At 34.7% G+C, this 21,785-nt stretch overlaps 4 protein-coding genes, 1 long non-coding RNA gene and 1 pseudogene across 13 annotated transcripts; 2 read left to right on the forward strand and 4 right to left on the reverse strand.

Annotated features, from left to right (window-relative positions):
- Positions 1 to 3,049: 3,049 nt before the first annotated feature.
- Positions 3,050 to 5,059, forward strand: LOC142532946 (uncharacterized). 3 transcript variants are annotated; one of them, XR_012816640.1, is made up of 2 exons: positions 3,050 to 3,494; positions 4,386 to 5,059. XR_012816640.1 is itself a non-coding variant. In XM_075639498.1 (1 exon), the coding sequence occupies exon 1, from the start codon at positions 3,259 to 3,261 to the stop codon at positions 3,433 to 3,435; it is 177 nt and encodes a 58-aa protein (XP_075495613.1). In that variant the 5' UTR covers positions 3,050 to 3,258; the 3' UTR covers positions 3,436 to 3,854. The 3 variants fall into 3 exon arrangements, 1 of the variants encoding a protein (XP_075495613.1); XR_012816639.1 differs by having other exon boundaries at positions 4,408 to 5,055; XM_075639498.1 differs by lacking the exon at positions 4,386 to 5,059 and having other exon boundaries at positions 3,050 to 3,854.
- A 974-nt stretch (positions 5,060 to 6,033) lies between these two features.
- Positions 6,034 to 8,049, forward strand: LOC142533835 (uncharacterized). The gene is made up of 3 exons (XR_012816828.1): positions 6,034 to 6,300; positions 6,543 to 6,708; positions 6,846 to 8,049. It is a non-coding gene; the product is annotated as an uncharacterized LOC142533835 (long non-coding RNA).
- Positions 7,584 to 9,490, reverse strand: LOC142533834 (heat shock 22 kDa protein, mitochondrial-like; annotated as a pseudogene).
- Positions 9,491 to 9,707: 217 nt separating this feature from the next.
- LOC142533832 (uncharacterized) lies at positions 9,708 to 13,560 on the reverse strand. Of its 7 annotated transcripts, none has more exons than XR_012816827.1 (10): positions 13,341 to 13,560; positions 12,814 to 12,942; positions 12,554 to 12,593; positions 11,745 to 11,820; positions 11,463 to 11,663; positions 11,151 to 11,363; positions 10,631 to 11,034; positions 10,476 to 10,533; positions 10,274 to 10,330; positions 9,708 to 10,192 (listed from the first exon to the last, which is right to left on the reverse strand). XR_012816827.1 is itself a non-coding variant. In XM_075640738.1 (8 exons), the coding sequence occupies exons 1-7, from the start codon at positions 13,381 to 13,383 to the stop codon at positions 10,672 to 10,674; spliced, it is 1,065 nt and encodes a 354-aa protein (XP_075496853.1). In that variant the 5' UTR covers positions 13,384 to 13,560; the 3' UTR covers positions 9,708 to 10,533; positions 10,631 to 10,671. The 7 variants fall into 7 exon arrangements, 1 of the variants encoding a protein (XP_075496853.1); XR_012816826.1 differs by having other exon boundaries at positions 10,269 to 10,330; XR_012816824.1 differs by having other exon boundaries at positions 10,274 to 10,386.
- A 2,811-nt stretch (positions 13,561 to 16,371) lies between these two features.
- Positions 16,372 to 18,112, reverse strand: LOC142533778 (GDP-mannose transporter GONST3-like). Its single transcript, XM_075640668.1, has 2 exons — positions 17,966 to 18,112; positions 16,372 to 17,720 (listed from the first exon to the last, which is right to left on the reverse strand). Exon 2 carries the CDS (start codon positions 17,713 to 17,715, stop codon positions 16,591 to 16,593), a length of 1,125 nt encoding a protein of 374 aa, XP_075496783.1. The 5' UTR covers positions 17,716 to 17,720; positions 17,966 to 18,112; the 3' UTR covers positions 16,372 to 16,590.
- A 1,169-nt stretch (positions 18,113 to 19,281) lies between these two features.
- On the reverse strand, positions 19,282 to 21,555 carry LOC142533548 (F-box protein At5g51370-like). Its single transcript, XM_075640363.1, has 2 exons — positions 20,001 to 21,555; positions 19,282 to 19,722 (listed from the first exon to the last, which is right to left on the reverse strand). Exons 1-2 carry the CDS (start codon positions 21,197 to 21,199, stop codon positions 19,440 to 19,442), a joined length of 1,482 nt encoding a protein of 493 aa, XP_075496478.1. The 5' UTR covers positions 21,200 to 21,555; the 3' UTR covers positions 19,282 to 19,439.
- Positions 21,556 to 21,785: the final 230 nt, after the last annotated feature.

Below are 21,785 nucleotides of genomic sequence, written 5' to 3' on the forward strand. Positions count from 1 at the left end.
GTGAGATGGAAACATCTCAGGACGAATATTCAGAATCGGCCGAGCACTGCATTTGCATGCATGCATGAATAAAATAAAATACAAAATAAAGAAATAAGATCTAGCCATCATTATTATATAATTTATCGACGACTGAGAAAATATATATTTTTTCTCTGAAAATAATAATACAAATTCCAGGAGAAAATATCAGAAATATAGAAGCGACTCGAGTGACTGATTTGAGGTGACTCGGTTTTATAGTGGAAAGGGAGAATTTTACGGGGATTGGAGCCCAATATATTATTAGCTAGTTCAGTGGTACTACTGATTTTTCTGAGTTCAGATTTTCTACCGACAACAATTTATATATTTTTCAATCTTAAGGGTTTTCGAAATCTGATTTTTAATAGAGATTTTAAGTATTGTTCAAAATTTGTGGTATGTGTGATCACGTAATTATAAAAATTTAAAATATTATCAGATGAGAATGAAACTAAAATTAGTTGTCGAATTGCAAGATTATAATCGATTCAACAAAAAATACATGACTAAAACGAACACACTATCCTCACTACTACTAAGATCAATATTTTGCATCACTTAAAATTTGAACTTAAAATGTTGGCTAAAAATAAAAAGTGTGCAGTATGAAAGACAAAATCGACTGCCGTGATGGATTAGACGTAAGCTTCATATGAGCTGTTGCCTGCTTGCCTGCCTGCATGCATGCCTTGTCTTTGTGCACATTTTTCAACAGTGCTGTTCGGTCCCATTTTCATTTCAAGGCAAAAAGACAACTCAAATTAGCACTTCAATCGGTAAACCACCACCCCAACAAAGTCCAATATTGCATTTTTGGCTTGAAAATAAATTTATATAACAAGATGGATTGTTTATTTAAAATATATATAGTCGTTTTCCACATAGTTTATGATTTTGATATTTTTCTTTTTTGGGTCATGAAAAATATGATCTTTGTGAAATTAGATCGTCGTCTCCAAGTAATTCACCAGATTTTCGGATTTCACCTATTACCTATATTAATTTAATTAATTAATTAATTTTGAACTTGCAGGAATATGTAATAATATATTCCTTAAATCATGTTTGTAATTGGATCAAACATCAATGAATTGGTCTGGTTTGCTTGTGCAGTTCTTTACTATTTGTCTTCTCCTGCTTGAACCTCTTCATCCTACATCTGACTCTTCTGTCCGTTGGCCTTTCATATGTATCAGTTTCTATGGATGTGTGACTTTCTTATGAAGTAAGCCCTAGCTACTTGGTTCCTCCATATTTTTTTTTTTATGTATTATCCATGTTAGTTTATATAATATAGGCACAAATTTTGATTAAAGATAGAAACTTGAAGCATCTATAGCACGTTCCTGTTCACCGGCAAGGAAATTAAACAAAACTTCACTTATGGAAACTCTTCGTGCCTTCCCTTCTCTACCTATATCAGGAGGGCTAACTAGCTACCTCCTCTGCCTTCAAGTCTCAAACGATATATAATCGAATCTTTTGGAAAAAAGTTTTTAAAAATAAACTTGACATAACGCGGGATCGGAATATTATTCGTTAAGGACCTATAGCCGGAAGCTCCATCATAAGTGAACGGTTGGTTTACAGCCCCATCTGACACAATCATAGAAATGTCTTAGTTATATCATGTTCGAGACTCAATTCATGTTGTAACAAACCTCTTCCCAAATTTAAAATAAAAATAAAAAATGAGCTCTTTGGACTACTTCAAAACCATAGGTTCATGATATCCCTTGATTACTTGCAATCTAAATTTAATATTGAGGATTCAAGAGACATGATGACAACATTTAACAAAAAGTGTCGATGGGCTCATCTTCTTGTCTAGTTATATTTCTCCAAATTTCAGCCGTGTTTGCTGCTAATTTTGCACCTTAATTCAATGTAAAAAGGTGAAAATATATAGAAGAATAATTTAGACCTTATCTTGGAATGCTACTCAGATCTAATAATTAATTTTAGACGATAAAAAATTTAAAAATTTCAGAAATAGTTACCCCTTCTCAAAAATGGTGTAAATGTAAGGGGGAAAAAAGCAGTTTTAAAAAAAAAAAAATTGTAGAAATAAATGGAAGTTTATCTAGTGATTAACACCCTCAAAAAGAGAAACAATCAAAATTTATTAAGGCTAAAAACTAAAACCATAACATACACAATTTATCTTCTCTATTTGAGTCTGTATGCAGTTTTCTACAGATTTATGTGATGTACGTGGTTTACATGTTACTATACATATCGGGGATTTACCAAATACATATTAAAAATTTACATCAGTTTCGAAGTATTTTTTTATCAAAGTGATTTTTAGAAATGTCATTACATTATTTTTATTTAAAAACAATATTGTTTGAAACTTTATTCCCTACTTTATACATTCTTTGTAAACATAAACTCTAATGAGATATAGAGAGTCTAGTTTGAGATATAATTATATTTGACCAGTTGTAGAATTTAATTTATCATTTAACATATTAATGTATTAATATAATCCTCGTATTACCGACACTACTATAAATTTTCAAGTTTTCACCTATTTCGTTATCTAAGTTGGCGAAGTTGTATTTGGATGGAACTGTTTGAGAGAATTTGATTATTTAATGTCGTATTTGTTGCCGTATAATTTGAAATCAATGGATTTCGATTATAAATTTATTGTTAACAATAAAATAATAAATTTAATCGTACATATATACATTAGTCATCTAAAATATTAGATATACGAAATATGGTGAATTTCAAATTACTTCGTTATTAGGTAAACTTTAAATGAGTATGTCTCTTATGAGACGATCTCAAGAATCTTTATTTGTGTGACAGATCAATCATACCGATATTCACAATAAAAAAAATACTCTTAGCATAAAAAATAATATATTTTTATAGATGACCCAAATAAGAGATCCGTCTCATAAAATACGACCCGTGAAATTGTCTCACACAAGTTTTTACCTTAATTTTTTTTTTTGTTTCAAGTTAATTATTAGTTAAAGAAAGTATATTAAATTAAAAGAAAACCAAAAAGAGAACCGGTGGCCCCTCAGGCTGAAAACGAATTTTCCCGAAATCGCGAACCATTTTCTGGCTCCCCTTCCGAGCACTCTAGCAACCCCCGCCGTCGGCGAGAGGCGATCCCGTGTCGCTGCTCGAAGATCTAGAAAATCTTCCCGCCGAGAAGCACACAACACGATAGTTCTACCTGTCTTTTCATTTAATTTTTAGTGGCGAAGAGTGATGGGTATCGTAAGGAGGAGCTTCTTCTTCATAGCTGGAACTGCTTGCGGAATCTACCTTGCCCAGAATTACGACGTTCCCAATATCAAGAAGGTCGTTAATGACACCCTTTTTACTGCTAAGAAAGTCGAGGAAAAGTACCGGAAGCCCGAGAAATCCGGCAACGACGCCGTTTGAACAACCACTATATAGGGTGTACATGGGTTTGAGAGATTTGATTGCATATTCCATCCGCTGTATGATTCTTTTTCCCTTTTAAGAGAAAAACATAGTCTTGTTTTGTGATTCGGATCTATGAATTTGATCGACTTGTAGGAAATAGGAATGGTAACTGAAGGGAAACTGCTTGAGTTATTGTTCAAAGCTCAAATTAGTTAGCCAACGAATTTACCATGTTTTTAGATTCTACTAGCACGGTAATCAACCGAAGGTTGGTGCCATGAGTTTTTATCAGCCATAAATGTATATGGAAGAAATTCACGTGTAATACGCTAATTTGCTCTTATGACGCGACCTTGCATACTGTGTTGATCAAATGGCACTGCGATTTGCAATGCTGTGATGCAAGTAAAAAGTGATCACCGTTTTCTGGATTTGTTGGGATAGTCTCTGGTTTTATTGACATTTAGAATTCGTGTTTACTTCACTATATATATCCTGTGGATTAAATGGCCATGTGATCTTCATTTGCATTATTCTTGATTTGTATGCTTGTTGGTTTTATAGGTAATATTTTCTTGTATAATACACTTGCACTCTATATATTATGTTGATCAAATGGCCATATGATTTGAATTTTGCTTAATGCAATTGCCATTTCTTCATTAATTTGGATGGTGATCGGTTTTATTGGCAGACTGATTCTAAGTCATCCGCCTTCATTAATTAGCACCGCTGCAGGTTTCTATGCAACTAAACTCTATGAATTTAGTTGTTGTTTATCAGTTTTGATGTGCCTTCTAGGCTCTATGTTTTCTTGGATACATAGAAATGGGAGTTTATTTGATTTGACAAAATTCATTCTGATTAATATACATAAGTTGGCTTACAGTAGAATAATAGAGGATATGATTTCGTGTTGAAGATTTTGTTCCCTCTCATCTTCTTCTTTTGCTTGTGTATATTAGAATATGGTGGGATCTATTGTAGGAAGGATGTGTTTGACATATTAAGGTTCATTTGGTGAGAGCAAAGGGAAGTTAGAAGTGGTGGACATAGTTTTTGAGGTTTTCATTCACCTTAAAAAAAACAGAGTAGTTAGAAATCCACTGGGTGTACATCCGGACTCAAGGCCCAAGGAGGCTCGGTCTTTGTCTTGTTTAAAGCGCGCATGCCTTGGCCATGAAATACAAAAGTTGCTGCTCTGATCCAACAAAAAAATATTAAATTGTCAGCCGAGTTCAATGACAGGAAAAAATAAGTTCATGGGATCTCCCCAGAAGGCAGAAGCTGATCTTAGACGATCAACTTGTGTTTCAAATGCCAACTTGAATGCATGTGACAATGTCCATAGAGGAGCCAGAAACCCTATTGAATCTAAGATGGAAAACTGTTTCGTGTTTTAAACTGAAGGTTGTGAATAAGTTCTGTGTTTTAAATCAATTAGCACTGGATATTCCGGAGTTCTTCTTTCTCCAAAATAGCCGCCTGTGTTGCTGCCATATTTAGTTTAGTCTGAGTATCTTGACGGTCTTGGTTACATCTAGGCATGGTAAAGAAATAGCTGTTGTGAGAATTTGATAGTGGTATTTTTTCCCCTAAAAATTATCATAACCCTCTAATAGTGTCATGAAACGTTGAAAATATATATGAAGATTAGTGTATTAACTTTCTCGTGTATTTTTTATTTCTTAAATTACTATTTACTTAACACAAAAACTCATATGAGACCGTCTCGCAGATCAATTTTGGTGAGAGAGATCCCAACCTGACCCGACTAATGAAAAAATTTATTTTTTCCGTGGCGCCAAATTTCCTATCATCGTCTTCATTCATGTTAAATCATCAAGAAATCGTAATAAACATTATTTATATATAATGTTTGAATGATAAGTAAATCGCTAATATTACATCATTTAAAATTTGTTGAAGCAGTGGGAAAGTGGACAAAAAATAGACCCATAAATGGTAAATAGAACAGATATATATACCACCAGAATAGTTTATGTGATTTTAAATTATAAAGAAATCTAAGATATTGTGAGTTTTGTTTTAATCTCGTTTGTCTTGTCCATGACGGTGCTTGGAAAAGCCTCATTCTCTTATTCTTTTAAGTAATAATTAGTTGAGGAAACATGAGAAAAATTGAAAAAAGAAGAAATTTAAAATTATCATAAACCATGTATTTTAGTTTTTTTTTACATATATTTTTTAGTGGCAAGGGTTCAAACTCTTAAAAAGTCGAAAACCAAATCCTAAAACGGTTTTTTGTTTTTGTTTTTGTTTTTTGTTGAGAAGGCTAAAACGGTTAATTGTATTGATGCAAATTAACAATTAAGTATATTTTCTATATTTCTTATTTAGGGAAATTAATGGACACGAATTATGCATGGGAATAAAATCAAGATCCCACAAATCTCGTCACGTTGTTATCCCCAAAGCTATGTATGTACTACCTTAAAAATATAAAAATATTCTAGAAACCGTTAAAAAGTTGATTCCTTTTCAAACTCAAATATGTTTCCATGCAGAAACCTTAAAGGACTCGAACACCTGAAATTGTTGAGTACTATACAAACAACATCATGTTATTCTAATTTTCTAATAAATTCTTGTTCTTATTTCCTCCGAGTACACTCCCGTCTCACAAGATTAAAGCAATACCAAAAGAAAAGCAATAAAAGTTAACGTGGAAAGCTAAAAAAAAAGGAATAATTTGAAGCCTGCAGCCATGCCAAGAATTACGAGGAGACACAGACAATATTTCGGGAAAATTCAACCTATCGTTTCAAGATTTGAAACACTTCCGAATGAATTGGTCGGCGAAGTTTTGGCTCGAGTAGCAACATCTTCGGTTATTGATATAATCAACGCCAAGTCGAGGTATGTATATATGTGACTGATTCTAAGGTGGTGTGATTTGATATTCCAAGAAATCCGAATCAGGATTTTAACGATAATGTGTTTTTTTTAATCTAAATGATTCATGTCAAATTCAAGTTTTGCCTAAAAAACGGATCAATAAGCCATCTGGGTATTCAAAAGTTTTAGCGTATCCTAGTTTCTAGATGATGTTTGTTTTATAAGTGATGTTAATGATTAACATTATGTCGTTTCTTACACAGTTGTAAAACTTTCAAAGAAATCGGTGAGGATTCGCATGTGTACCGTCATATGTCCCTGGACAAAAAGTTCATAGATTCTTGGACACCTTGGAGCGAAGAGCAACAAGTTTTCTTGAACAAATGCTGGAAGTCGGAAAACCCTGAGTTGTTGTATCGACAAGCGATTGTAAGTTCATTTAATATTTTGTATTTGATCTGCGTTCGAATTATTGTTGGTCTCTTTTGTCTATAGATCATGTAATTGAGCCAAAACTATACCCAGACATGCATTAATTTTTTTAAAAAAATCTTTCTTTGATTCAGTCGGACTACTTCAAACGGGCAGATATTAAATCAGCTTGCTAATACCTACTCAAGGCTGTAGATGCAAAGCATGTAGGTGCAGTTTATCTCACTTGTATCATGCTGATTCTGAGTGATGATGACAAGTTTAAATACAAGGGTATTGAAATGATTAGTAACATGCAAAAGTCAACATGGCTGAGACGAAAATTAGCTTTGTATCGCGAAAGTTTGACGGAATGTTTGAGGCGAATGTGGGTGAAAAATCCCATTTTGAATCGGATGCTCGTCTTTTGCCAAATACGACATCAAAACCACTGGAGATCTGGGTGGAGGGATATGGATGCAGAGTTGCAATGTCAAGCTTGTTGTGTGGACAGGGAGATTAGCGCTATTTGCGGGTTTCCATAATTGTAATACAGAGTTTATCAGTTTGGTGATTATTCTGTAACATATGTTGGATTAAAAATGACAATATCATTCTTGAAGATATCGTAATGGAGAGAGTAAATAGATATATGATTTCGAGTTAACTATTTTGTTGCCTCTTATCTTTTGTTCTTTTTCGATGTGTTCAACATATTAAGGTTCATTTGATGAGAGTCGAGCATAATTACAAGTGGTAAAGACATAGTTTTTAAGGTAATCTTTCACCTTAATATCACTCTCTGTCTTCATGTACTGTAATGATATGCAACCTGATGTATTATCAATACACAAATAAACAAGTTGATAAAAGAAACTGATTCTAGGGTGAAATGATTTTCAACTAGAAAGCCCATTTATCAAAAAAAATCAAAGCAGATTCAGACAAACAGTCGAGAAAAAGCAACTAAACATTCAGTTATTTAGTATGGATTCATCGCTAACTCAACATTCACATTGAAAACATCACTTCTGTCCTCTTCCTTGATCTTGGGTTGGAAAATCTTGAGAACCCCATTCTTCATCTCAGCTTTGATCTCATTTAGTCTAGTACAGTTTCTCAGGAAGATCGATTCTGCTACTGTACCTCTGCACAGTCTCTTTCTTGCCCTCGCCTTTAATGATCAGAGTGCTCTGCTCCATCCAGACTTTGACTTCCTCCTTGCTCAGACCAGGCATGTCAAGATGCAGATGAAGACCGTCAGATGTTTCTTTAGCGTCCCAGTTTCTTCTTAAGCTTGAAGTTGCAGGGGATTCCACAAGTTGATCCATCATGTTCAGGATTTGGCTCAGGCTGCTGCGTGATGAGAATGGACTGAGAAAGTCAACAGTCATAGATACTTGCTGTCATTATTCAATTTTTCACGAACACAAGCAACTAAACAGTACCTCGCAATCAAAAAATTTAAACTATCTTCATCACACACACTTTGAAAGCTTACTTGTGTTTTAAAATGAACAGAGAATAATATAAGTTTCGTGACAAAAAAGAGGAGAATACGCGAGCAGAAATACCTCCTACTAATTAAAATTTACAAACTAATACCTAGAAATGCTGAAAAATAGAAGTCAATTCCACTCAGAAATGCTGAAAAATATAAGTCAATTCCAACCCAGATCAACTAAATACGGCAATAATAACAGTAGCAGAAGGTTCCACAAGAAATACAAATTACCTGAAAAATGTAAGAAGACGCGGCGATCCGATCTACAATGTTCAATATCAAAGTCACGTTCATCGCATCGTGCTCACGGACGGCGTTGGAGTTGAAGAGCCGTCAGAAGTCGGGGTAAGCCACAGCGCGTAGTGGTCGGAGGGTACCTTGAGAGGACACCGGATGAAACGAGCTTCTTCAAGGCCAGTGAAAACGCCATTGCCAATCCGGTGGAAAGCTTGGGGGAGAGGAGAACTCAAGAAATGAGATACTGAGTATTTGAGCAGGGAGATGGTGGTTGTTTGGGAATTCGGCAGAAGTTACTAGCGTGTCGTCGAGATGGAGTGATCTACGTTTAGTTGGGCCTATACCTTACGAAAGCCTATTGGGTTTAATCGCACGATATCCGCTACAATTGGGCTTTACCCATATTTTAGGTTTCCGAATATTTCCGTTTGGGAATATACCCGAACCCAATCCAAAGATGTTGGACAACATTCGAATTATTTGATTCTATATTTTGGAAAAAAAATAAAAGCTAGACTCCTTCTGCTTTACAAATAATATTTGGTTTATTGTTTGTATATATAGTAATAAGGTAGTTTAATAGAATAGACGGATGCCTAAAACAATATTCTACCTCTTATCAAATAAATGATGTTCTGTTAAAAATGTGAGCTTTTATTCTATATTCGGAAGAGGTTTAATTTGCCATATTCAAATAACCACTTCATATTCATCCTTTTTTATGTTGCGCTGCAAATATAATTTAGTCTCAACTTCAAGCTAATACGATTACCTCCGAATATGAAAAGGAATTGAATTGGATAAATGGATGGTAACTTTAATGAATGAAAAACATGTTGAGGTAAGATTAGTAAGGGTAAAACAACATTGAAAACGACAACGAGATCTTAATACACATTCATTTTTCTGTGTTCATCAAGAACCAGCTTTCTAGCGTGGGTGCTTTCACACGGATTATCTACTGAGACCGTACCGTGCTGGTAACACGTTAACTGCTATATCCAATCCAACGTGATTAAAACGAATCAACAACAAAAGATGACTGAAATCGAATTCGATGCTTGAATCGAGGGAGTATCACAACTTTTTGTAGAGAGCCCAGATGGCTCGAGACAAGCAGATGTAGCCCCGTCTAGTATAAAAGACTCGGTTCTATACATCAAACAAACAATCATTATAGAAGTTATTCCTACAGAACCCTACTTTCGACCACAAGAAAACAGATGTTACCGACTGCAGTCCTCTCACAATCCTTGTTCCATAAAAAAAGGTCATGAGTAGAAAACAGATTGTCCGTTTTCTAACAATCTTAAATAGGAGCATGCTCGCATCCTGGTGGCCTGAATGTAACTGCTATGAAGAACCCATTTATAAAAAACCTTGTAAATTTTTAGATTGCCACACTGGAGGTGCAGAAAATGAATTATGAGGGGAATACGAAGTGTCCTTGATCGCCACCTGTTGAGTGTTCACTTCAGATCATACTAGAAGGAAATCATTTGACTTTTTAAATCCAGTATCTCATAGAATTCTAAATCAATCCAAGCAGTTACTCGAAATCGTCGACTAATATTTTTTCATTAATGTTAGGCCATGTATCAGCACAGCTGAATTAATTAAGTCATTGTCCAACAGGTGAAAAACAAATCAGGTAAGAAAAGTTTACCACGGCTGTCCAAGTAAGCAACTATCACAAGCAAGTGTTTTGGTTGAACAACCAGAGTTACCGAATAGATCGGACTCGAATTTGCACCAGAGCATCTAAATAAACAAAAGAGAAAACCAAAATCGTGATAATTGGCATATATTTATCAGGGTAAATAAACCGGCAGGTTACCTCACTTTTGTAAAAACAATTGTTCTCCATCAGCAGCAGTACTATGAACGAACACATGTTATCTGTTCTTTAAACTACTTGAGATGAGTCGATCCCATTCAAACCAGACAATAACAAGCTGTGGGTTTGAGAGGAAACCATGTAAAATACATGGATCAATCAACCCAAGTGCGACAAAAAGATTTATGACGATAAGGTTATACCTACCTCAAATTTTCTCCTCTAATTATATGGATGAAAGGGACATGGTATAGTCTCAATAGAGCTGTGAGAACAAAAAACAAGTTCACTCATAGTGACAACCAGAATTTGAGACTCCAAATCACGCATACATTAAACTTGGGGGACATAAAAATGGCTACCTCTTCAGCATTCAGATTCAGAAAACTATCCATACAATCTTTTAACGCGGGTGAACAGGACTCCTGGATGACCTCCTGTTACCATGCCTGATGGGGGAACGAGACCTGCTTCTGTCACGGTCTCTATATCTATCTCTACTTCCTTCCCTTCCATTCCTCGAACTATTATACTTATAATCGGATACTCTTCCCCCATCTCGGCTTCCTCTGCCGTTTCTATCACGAGATCTCTCATGATATCGATCCCGTTCACGTAGTCGATCCCTCTCCCTGTCTCGGTACTTGTCCCTGTCAGCTGATTCACTTTTGTGCCTGCTCTCATGTTCTCTCTCTCGTTTCTTCCTCCGTTCTTCAACTTCTTTCTCCCTTGACAATCTTTCTTCTCTTGCCTTTTCCTTGGCTTCCTGGTGATTGTATGAATTCACAAATGGGGTATAAAGATATGGTTATGTACTTATGTCTATGTAACTTTGTGTAATTACATTACTCTCAATCGAGACATGAGTTGTATCACACGTACCTTATGCTCGGCCAGAAATTCACGAACCATTCCGTAGCCCATATGCTGCTTACCAGTAACATGTGACTGAGTTCTCTCCGCGGCATCATTTGCCACCAGAAAGGAACCACATATTTCACATAGAGCCATTTTTTTCTCCTGCGCTGCCAGTAACAGTTTATCCTGCTGTGGTTGCTGAGTCAAAACTGTCTTCTCGATATTCAGTATCTCAACCTGAAAAGCATGGCAATCAAAGTCAGCAAGTTTAGACCAGAAAATCTTTTAAAATTGAAGAGGAAATAGCACGTAATAAATGAATAAACTTAAAAGCACCTTTCTCATTAGCGCCTCAGCTTCATCCACCTTCCCTTCCTCACCAAGAGACTCGACTTGTTCAAGTAGGTTTTTTATCTTCTCTTCCAATATAGACAACTGCTCAGATTTTTCAGCAGAAATCGGAGGTGGAGGAGGGACTTCAACATCTTGTTCAAGGCGTTCACGGCCACGTCTAACTCTTCTATCTAAGTCCGAAACCTAAAATTAATATAGAATATGTTCACATCTCGTGAATCTATTGGGACATTGAATTTCACAAGTGTTAAAATGGAAACTAACCAGTCTTTCACAGAAGTGGGCTAGTTCAGCTTCAAATTTGGGCACATGTGAATCATGTCTTGGGGAGTTCTCAAAACTAAATAAGAGAAACAAATCTCATCACAATTGTGGAAAAGACAATATGCATGATACTGGTAAAAAATATAAAAGGAATCACATCAATGCCCCCATTAATCCAAATTTTCGGAGTCCTCCAGCTAATAGATTAAAGTTGTATCAAAGCATCCATGGACCATTGAATTGCCTCGATAAGTAGTTTGAACTGGGAGTGCTGGCAAAATTATGGATACAAGCACAGAGAAACAACATAGATGCAGTGACAAATACAAATATGCTTAGCCCGCAAAAATAAATATATGATGTCTCAAGAAATCATCCACATATTTTTTTGCAAATAATCCTTAAGTTCAGTCGTTCAGATTTGTGAAGATGGTAAAATAATTAATTCCAACAAGTAGCTAATACTATTCTTCTTGAATATGCCAGCAGTTTGTTAAATAATTATCAATTAACATAACAACAATTAAAAATAAAAGAGAGACGTGAGGCAAGAACTGCACAAGGATGCCTAGAGAGACGCGAGACAAGAACTGCACGCAATAACCAGTTGACATGCATGAATCATCTACAATTTTATAAAAAAAAATCTAATGGACCTTTAATTTGTTTGAAATGAAAATACGAGGAAGTTCAATATCTTAACTATTTTCAAGGTTACCCCAACTTCCTCGAATAAATCTTAGAACTAACAAAGAGCATCATTGGAAATCATCGTGACAAAAAATTCTAGATCAATAACCATTCACTACCTTTCCTTCAATTTTGGATCATGAATCTTTGGGCACACTCCTGTTGCAAGACACAAAATGACTTGTAAGCATAATATGGAACAGAAAATAAATACAAGAGTCAAATAGTTGCAAAAATAAAAGGAAAAACTTAGATTTATTCATCAATAAATGATAAACCATTCAAATAAAAAATAAAGTATTTTGTTAACATCTTCAATTGAATTTCCAAATAAAAATTGACATAAGGGGCATCAAGAATGAAATGTTTGGAACTGCACCTAGATCACTACGAGTGTTGACGAACAAATCATGAGGGCAAAATCGAACCATATAGAATCCACAAACTTCCTTGTCATCCCAGTTAATTTCTCGGTAACCTTTTCTCTCCTCAGCGGTCAAATTACGTGCTGCAAGAACCATGGAAAATTGTTGAACTATCAAAAACCACTCAATTTATTTAACAACCAAAAGTGTGGGATAAATTGAAAAGGGAGTCTTAAAAAAAATGCACAGAAAATGTTACAATTCTGAAAATACATGGAATAGGTAAATCGGCTAAAAACAAAACTGTGAACCAGAAAATCAAGATTCAAATATGTCTACTCAATCAGGTAAATATCAATTCATACTAAGGAAAATTACAAACGTAACGCTCCAATTTGGTTCCGTCATAAGCAACCTATGTTCCAAAAATTAATTTAACAAAAAATGTGACAATTTTTTCAACCAAAAAAAAAAACAGATACTAGACATCGAATCAAGATTAGAGACACTGGGGTTTTAATAGAAGTTGCATCTAACTAACCTGCACCCATGAGTTCATCAAGCAAAGCTCTTTGAGCATCCATCGTTGAGATTGGAGAAGGTGAGGCTTGAAGTACCAACAGCAGCAGCACTAATAAAAAACGCAATCCGAAACACCTAAGATCTTCGGAGGTGTGGTGACGAAAGGAGTGTGTTGCGAGATAGGGTTTCTCCACCCGATATTTTTAACTTTGTTTCTATTTGATTCCTCCTACTCCGTACAGAAATTATACTCTCTTTTTTTGTTAAGAAAATTATGTTATTTTTCCCCGTTGTATTTATATTCTAATTACTTTCTTTTAATTTTCTAGAATTTTAGTTTTTTTTAGCCCGAGACTGATGTCGATGTGATATAACGTTATACAAAAAAATATAAAAAATTAAAAAATACACGAATTAAACTAAAATATATTAATATATATAATCAAAATCACAAATAAATAAAAACAAAAATTTGTGTGAGACGGTCTCACATGTCTTATTTGTGAGACGGATCTTTTATTTGGGTCATCCATGAAAACTGTTACTTTTTATGCTAAGAGTATTACTTTTTATCGTGAATATCGATAGAGTTAACTCGTATCACAGGTAAAAATTCGTGAGATCGTCTCACAAAAGACCTACTCATAAATAAATATATCAGATCAAAATTATAATTTTTTATTCTAAATATATAATAAACAACTAGTGTCTTTTTCATGCAACACATTTGGATAATCTACTAAACATAATAATTTTTTATTTTCAAATTAATATTTTTCCATATTTTTTATTAAAATTAATATAATAATATATTTTTTATATAAAAAATATAGATAAAGATATGATTTGATTTGGAAATATAGAAAAGATAAGATTGGAATATTTTTTTAAAAAAAATCAACAAAATTATATAATGAATATATAATTGTAATTTTAAATAAAATTTCACTAAATCAATTAAAATCTCAGTTAACATAAGATTATCAACTTTAATTAATAAGTATAGATAGTGTCATGTCACCTCTAATCTAAAGCATAGCTACACCTAATTAGTTTCATTTAGTTAGATCAGAATAAATATTATAGATTTCAATAGCTTATGTTGTGTTAATAAGAGTAAAACTTTGTTTGGGTATTGAAAAAAATGAAAGACAAAATTATTGGAAAAAATTGAAGTGACCATATTAGATATTACTTTAGGTTACTCAAACATATAAAGAGTAATATTAATATTGATAGTGTGACGAAACATGAGTAATTAGATAAACTAACAAACGGCGCGCGTGAAATATGATTCTTGAATTAGAATAAACAAATAAAAATATTTAGCCAAAAAATATGCTTGTATTATTAGATATAGGCGACTTATACTCTCGTTAAAACGCGTAAGAAAGTGTTTCAGAAATCAAGATTTAATAATTTCAGACCTACAAGAAGTAAGCAACATAAATCCTAACAAAGTTCGGAGGAAAACAGACTCCTTAGACACGAACTCCTTGCGCATGCACAACTCCAAATATCCAAAATTCTTCAGCATTGATCATATGTGTATATAAATATATAACTCTTAAATCCATATATTTCTCGAGACATCAAAAATTCAAAACAAAATAAGAGGGTAGATGGATTCGAGAAAATACAATATCTGCCACGCTTGCGGGTTCAGTTTCTGTGATAGCCCTCGGAAATGTCATCGGAATCAATTTTTTGGCATGTATTACGAACCGTTGCAGTTCAGTACCGATTCTTCTACGTCAAGTGAGAATCATGATGTCTATGGCGAAACAATGATAGGAGAGAAAATCACCGTTTATGAAGAGGAGATGGCAGAGTTTCCGAGACTTGAAAGAATGGTGAACAAGATCGAGTGGCTTGGATTTTCAAGTTGCTTTGAATACTTCAGGGCTTTATTTCAGTAAAATTGACTAACGTTTTTGCTTTTCTTTCGTCCAAAGGTGGGTCTTTATTTAGTTAGAATTATTTAGGGGTTTATTTCCATAAACTAGTTTGAATTCTCTGTTTTTCTTTCATCAGAAGGGTTTTTTGTTTCTGAATTTTTTGTTTTTTCTTTCATTAAAAGGGTTCTTTCTTTCTTTCTTTCTTTCTTTCCTAGTTCAGGTTTTGATACATTCAAATAATATGTCAAATATGTTTTTGATCACATGTGCAGCACGCTTTGCCAGCAATTGCGAAACTGAAAAGAGCGATTCTCTAAATGAGGCGATTTCAGTGTTTCACGCTCACACGCTTTTGGTTTGATTCTAATCTAGGACATTCGCGTCCAGAAAACCTACTTTTCCACTATTGGATCAATTTAGTTGCTCAAACTCAGGTTGGATTTGAGCTCGATTGGATCACACACACCCAAAATATTGTGCGTTTGGTGGTTGATTTCGGGCTTGGGCTTAATCGGGGACTTGCCTAATCAAACCATGTTATGTTCATGGTTAAAGGTTGCAGCATGTTACCCATATACCTGACATACTAGATGTTGATTAATAGGTATTTCGAAATAGAAAAAAAAAAGTATAGGATGACGAGGGGTTAGATAAACTGAACATAATTAGGTGAAGAATGCTAAACTTCAGATCTATCATCTACGTTCGCGAGCAAAGCAGTCATCTATATCGACAACATCGTGTCCACGATTTTCTTTTCCTTTTTAAAAAACATTGAGTCCACCCTGATAGCATGAGCAAGGAAATACAGGACAGCATCCATGCATTTAACTAACTGCTATTTAAAAAAGATGAGTTTCTGGTAAACCTGAAACCGTAAACCTATGCGAAGAAAATATTTTTAATAATTAATAACTGCCTATGAATAATCTAATCTTGGGTCAGTATTAGTGCAATAGATTCCCACCTCGCATCCTCACAACAAAATGCCGATATTGTTCTAAAGATGTCCAACCATAGATGGCTTGAATCCAAGACAAATCATAGTATTAAAAATTTGCACAATGATTTGTTGAAACATGTTAATAAAACATGTATGAAAAAGGAGTGAAATGACGTTTTCTACTCACAGTTGATGTATTGAGATATGTATGCCACCTTTCTCGAAGATATCATGAGGTTAACATTTCAAGGATCACATCCTCAATCATAGGGCTGATTTAGATAACAATCTACAAAAACAAAGAATTGGAAAGTGAGATGCATCTGAAAGAGGGTGAGATCTATTCCTTCGTAAAACCCATCAATCATCAACCATTTGGACAAGTAAATTAATATTATTGATCTCACAAAAATCCCTTTAAAGATGGCCTATGATTTTCTTTCACCCACTTCAGCAACTTTCTTTTCATCGCCACTGTTCTCAGGAATATTTTGCATTTCAAGCAGCTTCTGGTGTTCTTCTACACTCTCTTGAGTTATTACTTCTTTTGCTGGTTTAGATTTGCTGCTAGTAGATTGTTGATACAAAATGCCTCCAACCATGCAAATCAACAAGCCAACAGTTCCCACAAAGGTCGAGTGTTTATCCCAAATAACAAGATTGATCACAACTGTCAGTAATTTGTTCACTATGCCAAGAACAGTGAACCCTGTAGCTGATATGGCTCTGCGACAAGAGAACCCGAAAAAGGAGATGGCTAAACCAAACAGACACGATAATCCTACAGGCAAAACAACCTGAAAAGAATGCCACTCTGACTCATCTGAAATTTCATGCTCTATCTTCTTCAATTCTCCCATTATAAGCAACTCCAAAGGAAACAACAGCAAGGCTTCAAGATTATTGTACAGCACAAGACCCCATGTGTTCAAACCAATTGTCATAACTACATGTTTAATGTAAACAAAATCTATCGACATGCTCACCAAATAAGCTAATGCCCAGCTATAAGCCACTAAAGTGAACTGATAATCTGTTATGACATAAAGCACACTGCCACCAAATATTGTCGCAAGGGATAACCACGTCTTCAGCGAAGGCCAAGGCTGGTGCAAGTAGAGGGTTTCACCAATGGCAACAAATATGGGGACGACCGAGCGAAAAACAATGAATGTGTCGACATTAGCATGTAGGAGGAGTTCACTGTTTGTGAAGAGGGACAAATAAAATATAAATGCAGCAGGCAAAAAGCGCCACATTGTAAGAAGATCGAGCTTATCGTGTTCTATTAACTTAAGCCAGCCACAAATCAATACTCCAGCAGCACTGGTTAAGTATTGCAGTGCTGTTAGAGCTCCCGGGTAAGGAAATTTCATGACAGCCCATTTATTTATTATGGATAACAACGAAGCAGATATACAATAACCCGCAGCAATTCCATAAACCGATACTTGCTGCAGCAAGCTGGAATACCAGGTGGATAGCGTTCCGGGAGGAACTGATCGCGCAACCGAAGTGTTTCCGTCTTCAGGATTTTCCACATCATTGGACATTTAATCTGAAAATGTAGAGAAAGAAAAGCGCTCCTAATTAGCTACGAGCTTGAAATTTGTCAACGATTACCCCAAAATTATACATCAGCAGAGTTTGTTAAGAATCATCATAAACTGAGTTCTGATGCAATTCAATCCGATATTTCTTTCCAATTCAGTTCATTTCCATTCAATCTGATCAAGTTTTATCCATTACAGACAATAGATATAACAAAACAGCGAGACTTCACAATTCAAGAAGAAAATGTACCTTCAAAAAAATAGAACTGAATGTCGTGTCACGCACAGCCGCACGTCGATGCCTCTGTCACCGGAAAGTGTAGATTCGGACGTTGGATATTCCAGTCAGGTGGTGCGCCAAGGTTTTTGGGTAATCTGCTGGATCTGGTGGTTTACTCACAATTTACCGTCTCAACTATACCTATATTTGCCTTTACCCCCCTTGCACCCTTAATTTCTCAATCTGATCCTCCAGTTAAGTTATATATCGCTTTACCCCAAAATAGCAAAGTGCAAACCCGTGTTAATTCGCTGTCTCACACTATTAAGTATTAATTTAAACTAGTTATTCTGCACATGCGCAATTTTTTTTATCATTATCGATTGACTAAAGTGAAATTTGAAAAATTATGGAGATAATAAATTGATATTTGAATGGTTGAAATAAAAAAAAATGTATGTTGAAATTTAAAAAACAAAAACAAAAAGCAAAAGTGTAATATTAGTATCATATAAGGGTAAAATTGAAAAAAAAAATTGGTGTTCTCTCTAGTTAGTTATTATCATGTCCTCACACTTAATAATATAGTATAGATATTTCCGTTACGTTATATTTTTTAGTCTCATAGTTGTTAAAGCATATATAAGATGGATTGAATTTAAAATACCTAATTTAAATAACTACAAAATTTGAGTTTTACATTTAATTTATTAATAATTTTGAGTTTATTATATGACAAATCTTTTCTATGAATTTATAAATATATATTATATTAAATATATTCAATCAATCAAGTTATTTTTTTACAAAATATTTTTATTACCTACACTACATGACAACGAGAAGAGTGTGAGATACCAACTGGGCTAAATACCAGTATCGTCATAAGTATAACTGGATAAAGTAATCTGATTTTTTAAAAGGATGTCTGAGTTGATGGAGTAGGTGAATGTTTGATCATGATTATGAGTTTGATTATCTCTACCAATACTTTTTCAGATGAACACATGACTTATTCAATAGACTTTCCTGGGTTAAAATGATTTATAATTATATTTTTTTATATAATTCGAATTAACTTTGAAGGAAAAAAATATATATAATCAAATAATATCTCATCTTTCATATTAAACGGTAGCTACGAGGATAAATTAGCATGAGCTATATAATTCTAGGGGTTGGATGTATTTTCGGGAAAGATGATCGATCTTGATAAAATAATATCTAGTAATCATTAAATAAAGAAATTGAATTTTTTTTAAAAAATGAATATAAAGATGGCTGGGTATATAATATTTGCTTTTTGAATATTCAAAATGAACAATAAGCTATTGGTCTAACTAAAAAATTGTGTAGATTAAAAAATCTGAAAGTCCTAAAAAAGATCTCCGGTCACCATATTTCTTAAAGAACTGAAAATACCAATCTTACATTACAGAAAAACGGGTAAGAATATAAGACAAGAAGGCATTTGCGGAATCGGCCTTTTCCAGAATATGAAGCTCTAAGCACCAGGCAAAGATTTCCAATCACTAGATCTCTTGAAAATTCTGTAACCCTTCTTTCCCATTCCGGTTCCTGCAAGATTAGCCGAAAGGATAGATCTGGAATCGGGCTTCCATTTCAAGTCCTTGAGAGAAGAAAACACACTCGAAGGAGCACAATCCTTTATATTGCTACATGATTTCACTTTGAGGCTCTGAAGTTCGTTCCAAGAAATGATCGCGGACTCTAGACCATCCGTTGTTATCAACGAGCACCCTTCTAAAGATAATGATCTTACTCTCCTGCAGATAAATTGAAATAGCCCAAATTTAGACCAATGTACACAAAACAAGAGTTACTAGATAGCAATATTCACCAACGTCTCGAAGTAGGGGTTATTGGTTTTTATATGGTCAGATGGCATGATATTGCACAACTCCACTTTTCTTGATTGTTCTTACATCATATAGGCTTCACTTGGATAAGCATAAATGAAGTCGAAAACATTAAGATATCAAACACAGAACAAAAGGTTTTCAAAATCTTGCTGAACTTAAAAGGAATACAAGAAATTCATTACCTAAAACCGCTTGCAGTGCTAAACATATCATCATCTATTCCCCAGCAATTCTTCAGAACCACATCCCTCACGTTTTGGCACACAATGAATAATGCCCCTAAAACTTTCTTATACCTTAGTTGACACTTCTCGATATGTAAGTTTTCAAGAGCTGAACAAGATCCCAAATGCTCATCAGCTCCCGAAACCTGATCAATTTGTTTACACGATAAAAACCTCAACGTTTTCAACTTTTCGCAATAAGGAAGTGCGAATATCCACCCATCTTCCATCCTATGATCGCAAATAATCAGCTCTTCAAGAGTCTGACAACATTGCCCAATAGCTTTAATCCCTTCATAACTCCCTTTACATCTGCTCAACTCAATCTTCACCAATTTCTTACACCCTTGTGCTAAAATAGTCAATCCAAGATCGGAAACTAACGAATTGTAAGAGCCATCGACAGCACCAGTTAACTTTAAAACCTGTAAATTCTGACACGCAGCGATCCCACGCAGAACTTGGTCATTGCACATATGTAGCTCAAGTTCTTGCAATGTGGGGCACTCCTCAGCCACACTCAATATCCCCATTTCACTCGCATTCATCACGGTTAATTTCCTCAAATTTGGGCACCCACTCGCCAAAATCTTTAAACCTCTGTCGACTTCATCAGCTTCCAACACAGATTTTTCATTAAAAAACCAATCTTTCACCTCAACGTCAGAGCCAATATGAAAGGACGCAGCCTCGTGAGTACAAATAACACCAAAATTTCGCGAAGAAATCAAACACCCATTAACCAAATGAGCACGAATAAGATTAGGGAACCTCAAGAACAATCGACCTGAAACCAGAAAATCCCAATCAAGAATCTTGATGGACCTCACCAGCCTGCCTTGCAGATTGAGCCACCTCTTTGAAACAAGGAAATTCGAATTCCTCTGAGATCTTGGCACCCTTGCAAGAATCTTAAGCAATATTTCATCTGAAAGAAGTAAAGTTATATCAGAAACAAGATTTGTGAGAGGGAAATCTTGGATTTCGCTGGTGGGCTGTGGAAATTCAGTGAGAGGTGGCCTTTGCCTTTGATTCTGGGGCTGGGTTTGTTTTGAGGTCAAAGAATGGCGGCGCATTGTGAAGAGTACATGGTTCAAAGCTTTCTTGTGCTTAAACCACATAGAATTTTGGTTTTCTTTCTCAGGTGAAAATGCCATTGTTTGTTTGCACTTCCACTCGATGTTTTTCTTCTTCTTTTCGGCTTCCAAGAATTTGAAAGGATGCCTTGGTTTTTGGCTCCGTTTCTTCGTCTCCTCTGCAAGACTCCAACATATATCTCTCTGAATCACACATTTTGGCCCATTTCTTCCAATCCTTTTCTCGTACTTTTTGATTAAAGATTTTTATGCGATGCTATTTATTTGCTAAAAAAAAATCTTGAAATTTCCGCAACGAAACAGAAGATTTAGGTGTGTCTATGATATAATCTTCTGCTTTGAAATTTTGTTGCCCCAACGGACTTCTACGAATGTGGGGTCTAGTCTAATAAATTGGCTCGTGCTTCCTCCATCTTTCTGTCTCTTTGCCAGAATTTGAAATAAGCACTATTTGAGCTTCGTTCGATTTACCATCATCGTGAAACATATTATTTATTGGATTATAATATAAATTTTGATAATAAAAAATTTTAAAAATATAATATTAATATTTCTTGCGTTAAAATTTTAAATTATTGGGGCAGGCTTCGTATAATTGATTACATATAAAAAGTTATTTTAAATTCAAAAGTTGTTATACTTGAAT

This window comes from Primulina tabacum, chromosome 18 (genome assembly GCF_025594145.1).
Source record: "Primulina tabacum isolate GXHZ01 chromosome 18, ASM2559414v2, whole genome shotgun sequence".
Classification (NCBI taxonomy): domain Eukaryota; kingdom Viridiplantae; phylum Streptophyta; class Magnoliopsida; order Lamiales; family Gesneriaceae; genus Primulina; species Primulina tabacum.

Coding starts and splice junctions, on each gene's coding strand:
- LOC142533548 (XM_075640363.1), bottom strand. CDS start 21,199: ATGGCATTTTCACCTGAGAAAGAAAACCAAAATTCTATGTGGTTTAAG. Junction 19,723..20,000: donor AGCACTGCAAGCGGTTTTAG/GTAATGAATTTC, acceptor ATTTATCTGCAG/GAGAGTAAGATCATTATCTT.
- LOC142532946 (XM_075639498.1), top strand. CDS start 3,259: ATGGGTATCGTAAGGAGGAGCTTCTTCTTCATAGCTGGAACTGCTTGC.
- LOC142533832 (XM_075640738.1), bottom strand. CDS start 13,383: ATGGATGCTCAAAGAGCTTTGCTTGATGAACTCATGGGTGCAG. Junction 12,943..13,340: donor TGATGAACTCATGGGTGCAG/GTTAGTTAGATG, acceptor TGGTTCTTGCAG/CACGTAATTTGACCGCTGAG. Junction 11,364..11,462: donor CTGAGGCGCTAATGAGAAAG/GTGCTTTTAAGT, acceptor CATGCTTTTCAG/GTTGAGATACTGAATATCGA.
- LOC142533778 (XM_075640668.1), bottom strand. CDS start 17,715: ATGTCCAATGATGTGGAAAATCCTGAAGACGGAAACACTTCGGTTGCG.